Raw genomic sequence first — 8085 nt, forward strand, 5'->3', positions numbered from 1 at the left:
AAAAAAAAAAAAAAAAAAAAAAAAAAAAAAAAAAAAAGAATAGGGGATTGAATTTAGGGCATTGTTCATTCGAGTACTCTATCACTGAGTTATATGCCCAGCTTTCATTTTGACTTGTGTGATTTTGAGGGTCTCACTGAGACTGGTGAGGATCGCCTAGACTAGGAATAAACACACTGTGCAGCCAAGACAGGGCTTGAATTTATAACCTACCTCAGCCTCCCAAGTACTGAGATTACAGGCCTGCACTCTGAGACCCAGCCTCTTGGGATTTCTGGATTTCTTTTCTTCTTCCTGTCTTTCTTCCTTCCTTCCTTCCTTCCTTCCTTCCTTCCTTCCTTCCTACCTTCCTTCCTTGCTTTTTTTAAGATTTATTTATTTTATATGAGTACACTGTTGCTATCTTCAGACACACAAGAAGAGGGCATCAGATCTTACTATGGGTGATTGTGAGCTACCATGTGGTTGCTGGGAACTGAACTCAGGACCTCTGGTGTCAGTGCTCTTAACCACTGAGCTCCAGGATTTCTTTTCTTTTCTTTTAATTTTATGACATTTGTATTTTCCCTGCACATAAGTCTGTGTAAGGGTATTGGATCTCCTGTACCTGGAGTTACAGACAGTTGTAAGCTGCCATGTAGGTGCTGGGATTTAAACCTGGGTCTTTTGGAAGAACAGCCAGTGCTCTCAGCTGTTGAGCCATTTCACTAACCCCTTCACCCCCTTTTTAAAGATTTTCTGTATTTATGTAATGTATATGAGTACACTGTAACTGTCTTCAGACACACACCAGAAGAGGGCACCTGACCTCATTACAGATGGCTGTGAGCCACTATGTGGTTGCTGGGAATTGAACTCAGACCTCTGGAAGAACAGTCAGAGCTCTTAACTGCTGAACCATTTCTCCAGCTCCTTCTCTCCCTCCCTCCCTCCCTCCCTCCCTCCTTCCCTCCCTTCTTCCCTTCCTCCTTCCCTCCTTCCCTCCTTCTCTCTCTCTCTCTCTCTCTCTCTCTCTCTCTCTCTCTCTCTCTCTCTCTCTCTCTCTCTCTCTCTCTCTCTCTCTCTCTCTCTCTCTCTCTCTCTCTCTCTCTCTCTCTCTCTGTCTCTCTCTCTCTTAAAGGAGAGAGGTTAGAGGCCAGTGAGATGTCTTAGTGGGTAAGGATCCGTATCACCAAAGTAAATTACCTCAATTCAGTCCCTGGGACCCATGTGTAGGAGGAGAGGACTGAGTGCTTCAATTTGTCCTCTGACCCACACACTTGGACAGCATGAAGTAGTATATGCACCCACACATTTGGGCAAGGGCACTCAAGCACACATGAACACAAACACACAAACACACACACACACACAAACAAACAAACAAAAGTCTTAGTATCAACCTGATGTATAAATGACTTGGATAGGGGAAAAACTTTCTTACTAAAGGAGCAATTGCCAGGCAGTGGTGGCGCACACTTTTAATCCCAGCACTTGGGAGGCAGAGGCAGGTGGATTTCTGAGTTCAAGGCCAGCCTTGTCTACAGAGTGAGTTCCAGGACAGCCAGGGCTATACAGAGTGACCCTGTCTCAAAAAAACAAACAAACAAAAAAGTAGAAATAAAAAAGGAGCAATTGCTGAGGGACATCCTTAGCTGTTTTATTATTCGCTTCTCATAACTCTACCCACACTCATTTCAGCTTCTGATTAAAAACCTGAAAAATGAGATCACCAAGAAAATCCAGGTGCCCAACTGTGACGAAATCTTCTATGCTGGTACAGGCAACCTCCTGCTTCGGGATGCAGATTCCATCACACTCTTTGACGTCCAGCAGAAACGGTAACATGACAGATGCCCCTGACAGACAGATTTGTGATGAGGGAGAGTGGGGATCTTTAATAGGGGCTTTGTTCTAAGTTTGCCACGTGGCCTTGCTACTTGTACACTCATCCACAAGACTGTTTGTAATCCTTTTTTCCCTTTCCATGGCTATTCTACCATGGTGTACATGCATTCCAGCAGTATAGCAAGGGCTGTGTATTCAGGTACCTTCATGGTGCGTATGAACAAGGAATGGGTTCAGGTCTTGGGATGAGAAGAACGCAAAGTTGAATAGCACAGTTCCTGTTCTTAAAGAACTTAATAAGTCTAATGGTAAAAATTGCTAGAGATAAAGGCCTAATAATAGGAGGGAATGGGGAAGCAGAGAATGAGAAAGAAGCAGTGTAGATTGTGAGTCAAAACACTTTAGCTCACTGGCCTACAGTAGGCAGTGTTTCCTTGATGTTACATTGAGAAGTTGAATCCTGCATTACTTAAAGATGGAAAAGGCATAGGTCATAGCTTGAGACACTGGAATTAGGCCCATTCATGATTACCTTTCTCTTGCTGTCCCAGAACTCTGGCATCAGTGAAGATTTCCAAGGTGAAATATGTTATCTGGTCGGCAGACATGTCTCATGTAGCGCTACTGGCCAAGCATGGTAAGGCTTCATTATATCCGCCGTCTTAGAGGCCACTTCCTCCTGCCAGTTAACTGCACTCACCCTGTCCAACAGAGCACTCATGCCCTTTGCCTCTTACAGCCATTGTGATCTGTAACCGAAAGCTGGATGCTCTGTGTAACATTCATGAGAACATTCGTGTCAAGAGTGGGGCCTGGGATGAAAGTGGGGTGTTTATCTATACCACAAGCAACCACATCAAATACGCTGTCACCACTGGGTACGTTAATCATCTGGGAAAAAGACTGGGAGAAGGTGGCTTCTTGCAATCACTGTGCTAACTCAAGAGACATAACTGCAGCTCTGTTTTCTTTCTTCATGAAAAAGCTTAACTGGGCATATATGTGCTAAAAGTCTGTGTGTGTATGTGTATGTCTGTCTGCCACTGTTTCTTTCTGCCTGCTTGCCTGCCTGTCTGTCTGTGTGTGTGTGTCTGTGTTTACTCAGTGGGTAGAGGCAGTTTCTCAAAGGTCAGACAACCTGAGTTCAATTCCCAGATTCTTCAAAGTGGCAGGAGAGAACCATGTCCTAAGAGTTTTCTTCCAGCCCCCCCCCCCACATAAAATAAAATATTTCAAAGTTTAGGGAAAAAATTGTAAAGGACTGGAGAGGGACCAGAGAGATAGCTCAGCAAGTTAAAATACACACACACACACACACACACACACACACACACACACACACACACACACACGAGCCTGACAGTCCGAGTTTGACCGCTAGAACTCTTGTGTAGGTGGAAAGAGAGAACTGAGTGCACGGAGCTGTCCTCTGACCTCCACAAATGCACTACAGAATGCATGTCTACAGTACATAATACATGCATGCATATGTAATAGTGATTTTTATTTCTGAAGGAAGGCTACTCATTGGTAGTTTGCTTTCCTAGAATGCTCAAGGCTCTAGGCTCAATTCCTCAAACTGCAAAAAAATGTTCGTAGCATCTGTTCTGTCATAGAAAAGAATAAAATCATTCTGAAACACTTCCTGTCTGTGTCAGTGTTTAAGTAATATTTGATGAAAGGATGAGAAAATACTGTCTAGACTTTGTTCATTTTTTACAAGCTGGATTTTCTCCCTTGTGAAAACTGTGCCTTTTGTCTCCTACTTGTAGGGATCATGGGATTATCCGAACTCTGGATTTACCCATCTATGTCACAAGAGTGAAGGGCAATAATGTATACTGCCTAGACAGGGAGTGCCGTCCTCGGGTGCTTACCATCGATCCCACCGAGTTCAAGTTCAAACTGGCCCTGATCAACAGGAAGTATGATGAGGTATGAAGCAAAGCAACCTAGTGAGCGTGTTGAAGGACGCAGTGGTGCTCTCTCCTCATGAGTAATCTGTTTCCTGCCTACTACGCTGAATGTCTAGGTGCTCCACATGGTGAGGAACGCTAAACTAGTCGGCCAGTCGATCATCGCTTATCTCCAGAAGAAGGGTTATCCTGAAGTGGCACTGCACTTTGTCAAAGATGAGAAAACTCGTTTCAGCCTGGCCCTGGAGTGTGGGAACATTGAGGTGAGAGGACTGTGTCCTCAGTCTAGGTAGCTGTAGAGAAAAGGGAGGCTTGGGCCAGTGTAACTTAACAGTGTGCTAGAGGCTGGACTTTAGAAGGTGGTGTCCTTCCTTGCATTTTAGCCAGAGTGGAATTTTGGATGTTTTTAGTTAAATTGAGCCGTTTTTCTGTTGCTGTTTCTGTTTCTGCATCTTCTTGTCTCTTCTTCTTCCCAGTATTTCCACTCTTGTTACCATTCAAACTGAATTTAAGAATTTCCAGACTAGAAGCTAGATAGCAAGAAATCTGAAGAATCTGCTCATTTTCCTGACACTTTATCTTGCTGGATGAAGTACTTATGAAGTGTTGAGGCAAACACATTTGCCTTTATCCCTGTTCCAGGGATAAAGGGGCTTAGGAAGGCTGCTTTTCCAGTCCTGTATTTCATTCCTTTTATTATTTCCTCTGCCCTACCTAAAGCTACTGTGGAGCTTCAAAGCTAAGGCAGTAGGCTAGCAGAACACTGGCTCTGTGGAGTACACAACCGATAGGTGATTGTACTGTACTAGTGAACTTTGGAGGGTGAGAAAACTATGGTGTGACTCCTCATCTGTGAATTCAAATCACACTTGTACATAGAATTCTCCAGAAAAATAGTGTGAAAGTAGTGATTGCAAGTGTAGAGAATTCCTTGGGAAATTTTAGAAACAAATGTTTTGATAGACTCTACTGGTTTTGAGTCATGGTGCCTACACAAAACACTTACCGTGGGAATTCTTTAGATTGCTCTAGAGGCAGCCAAAGCCCTGGATGACAAGAACTGCTGGGAGAAGCTGGGAGAAGTGGCCCTGTTACAGGGAAATCACCAGATTGTAGAGATGTGCTATCAGCGTACCAAAAACTTTGACAAACTTTCCTTCTTGTACCTTATTACTGGCAACCTGGAGAAACTTCGCAAGATGATGAAGATCGGTAAGGTCTCTAAAATTGTGGTTTGGAAGTGTGGAACTTGTAGGGAAGGAGGAAGGTAAATAGAGGAGAGAGATCTTTAGAGAGAAGGCTTAAGTTGTTTTCTCTTGACTTGATGCAGCTGAGATTCGAAAGGACATGAGTGGCCATTATCAGAATGCCCTGTACCTGGGTGATGTGTCAGAGAGAGTACGAATCCTGAAGAACTGTGGGCAGAGTAAGTATTTGTCCAGGACTTCCTGCTCCTTGGAGACCTTTGGAAGGATTTTTTGGGAGTTGCCTGGATTGTACTGTGTGTGTGTGTGTGTGTGTGTGTGTGTGTGTGTGTGTGTGTGTGTGTGTAAGTGTAAGTGTAAGTTAAAGGACAACTTAGGGGAGCTGGTTTTCTTTCTCTTACTGTATTTCTGGAATTGAACTCAGACTGCGTGGCCAGTCTTTATCTATTGAGCCATCATGAGGGTCCAGATTTCCTATTTCCAGATGAGGATGCTCAGACTGTAATTTCTATGCAGATGTTACAAAAATCTGAAAATCTCTAAAACCTGAAACATTTGTGATGTGGTTTCCAAAGAAGAATATTTAAAGTATAGTTCTTTTTAAAAGTATTTTTTAACAAACATTTAATATGTAATAGGATATAATATAACACTTCTAATAATAAGTAGCAAAAGAACTCACATCTTTTCAGATTATTATGACAATGAACTCCGAATCAAGGAATCAAGGGTCACTATCATCAGGCACAATAAACACGCTTCCTTTTTTTTTTTTTTTTTTTTTTTTTGAGACAGGGTTTCTCTCTGTAGCCCTGGCTGTCCTGTAGACAGGCTGGTCTTGAACTCAGAAATCTGCCTGCCTCTGCCTCCCAAGTGCTGGGATTAAAGGCGTGGCCACCACTGCCCAGCTAACAGGTTTTTTACCAGATACCTTTTTTTTAAAGACAGGGTCCCATTATAAAGCCTTTTTTGGCCAGGAACCTACTACATAGACCAGATTTTTTTTACTTCCCTTTTGGCTTTTTCCTTTAGCTCCTCAAGTTTCTTCTCTTTACCTTTTTATCCATCTTGCTGGCAAACTTCTTGGGCTGTTTCAGAGGATTGCCACATTAGTGGTGTCAATTGCTCCTTTCCAAGTTATATTTTAAAACAACTAAGGGAATCAACTTCCAACAGATTGTCCTCTGGCCTCCACATGTATGCTGTGAGACTCACACATAAATATACACACACACAGTAAATATACAAAAATTGTAATAAATAAAACAAACATCCCTCACAGGTTGAATGTGCCTTAGCTTTTGTTCAGTGTTTGTAAATGTGCAGTCAAAGTTTGTCAGAGACCCAACAGGAGAATTCATTTCCATACTCATGTGCATGGGTATGGGCATTCCTTGGGTCTTTGTTCCCCTTTGTCTGAGAAACCATATCATCTTACCATGTTACCTTCTCCATCACAAAGTTCACAGCGTGGCCCTTGGTTTCCCTCAGAACAGGTTAACAAGATGACACCAAAACAGAGTCCACAGTTATTGTAAGCCAATCTTGGGTGTGACATTGCATCGCTTCTGACATATTCTGTCCATTAGAAGCTGGTTAACAACTTCATGCTACACTTATGTTTGGGTATTGTGCAAGCATTTGAATACTAGGAGATAGGGGTCAGCCCTATCAGGAGTCTACCAAATTAACATTCTCTTGGAAATGTACCTATACCATAAACCCTGTTTTTTTCTATAGAATCCTTAGCCTATCTCACAGCTGCTACACATGGCTTAGATGAAGAAGCTGAGAGCCTAAAGGAAACATTTGACCCTGAGAAGGAGACAGTGAGTATTTACACAGATGTCTCTGATAACAGGATTCATTCCCATCTTGGGATAATTTAAAATCATAAATTTTACTCTACCATCTAATTACAGGGGCGGGGTAGGAAGGGGAGGTAAGTGGAGAGGAAGCATTGTAACCCTTTGTGTGATTCGTGAGAGCTATTTGTGTTTAACATCTTTATTACTTCACCTCTAAGATCCCAGATATTGATCCAAATGCCAAGCTGCTCCAGCCACCTGCACCTATCATGCCATTGGATACAAATTGGCCCTTATTGACTGTGTCCAAAGGGTTCTTTGAAGGCTCCATTGCAAGCAAAGGTAAGCGCCCATTTCTCCCATAGCATTTTTTTTTTTTAATTTTTTTTATAGAGAACTATCCTAAATGGGTCTGAGTTGTACTCAGTTAGCAGATTGCTTACCCAGCATGTACAAAACTTTGGATTCAGTCCCCAGCATCATGCACATAACTGGTCAGTGCCTGTGATACCAGCTAAAGAAATGGTGGTAAGAAAATCAAAATACCGCCAGGCAGTGGTGGCGCACGCCTTTAATCCCAGCACTTGGGAGGCAGAGACTGGAGGATTTCTGAGTTCGAGGCCAGCCTGGTCTACAGAGTGAGTTCCAGGTCAGCCAGGGCTATACAGAGAAACCCTGTCTCGAAAAACCAAAAAAAAAGAAAGAAAGAAAGAAAGAAAGAAAGAAAGAAAAGGAAATCAAAATACCAAGGTCATCCTTAGTGTCATAGTCAGTTTTTGGACAGCCTGGACTACATAGGACCATTTCTTAAAAGCAAACAAAAAAGGGGACTGGAGAGATGGCTCAGCAGTTAAGAGCACTGGCTGCTCTTCCAAAAGACCAGGGTTCAGTTCCCATCAGCCACATGGCAACTCACAACTGTCCGTACGTAGTTTCAGCTTCAGAAGATCTGACACCCCCATACCTTGAGCCTGAGCACCAATTGAACATTGAAAAATAAAAAAGAGGTTTAGAAAGTCCCACTACCAGCTTCGCCTGTTCTTCTTCTGTGTGAAGTTTCACAGAGCACTGAAATCCTAGCCAGGGCTAAGACGTCTCCAAACCGAGGAAAGTTTTTCGAGATCTTTTTAAAGAGAACGTGAGCCCTGGGTTCTCAGCAATTAGAAAGTTGAGACAGGAGGAACAAGAATTCAAAGCCAGCCATCACAGAGAGGCCATGTGAAACCCTTCCTCAGCTCTCCAGACCCTGCCAAAAAAAAAGAAAGAAAGGAAGGAAGAGATGGTCAGTGGTGGTGCACACCTTTGATCCCAGCACTTGGGAGGCAGAAG

The 8085-nt window shown here is 43.0% G+C and overlaps 1 protein-coding gene across 1 annotated transcript in view; it reads left to right on the forward strand.

Annotated features, from left to right (window-relative positions):
- The window catches only part of Copa (COPI coat complex subunit alpha), a 44921-nt gene that overhangs the window by 30511 nt on the left and 6325 nt on the right, over positions 1-8085 (forward strand). The window contains exons 15-23 of the mRNA XM_031389878.1: positions 1681-1820; positions 2379-2464; positions 2567-2705; positions 3600-3762; positions 3860-4006; positions 4766-4955; positions 5074-5169; positions 6689-6777; positions 6975-7098. Of these exons, the coding sequence (XP_031245738.1) occupies positions 1681-1820; positions 2379-2464; positions 2567-2705; positions 3600-3762; positions 3860-4006; positions 4766-4955; positions 5074-5169; positions 6689-6777; positions 6975-7098 (1174 nt within the window). The remainder of the gene's footprint in view (positions 1-1680; positions 1821-2378; positions 2465-2566; positions 2706-3599; positions 3763-3859; positions 4007-4765; positions 4956-5073; positions 5170-6688; positions 6778-6974; positions 7099-8085) is intronic.

The sequence above is a fragment of the Mastomys coucha genome, unplaced genomic scaffold, assembly GCF_008632895.1.
Source record: "Mastomys coucha isolate ucsf_1 unplaced genomic scaffold, UCSF_Mcou_1 pScaffold1, whole genome shotgun sequence".
NCBI lineage: Eukaryota > Metazoa > Chordata > Mammalia > Rodentia > Muridae > Mastomys > Mastomys coucha.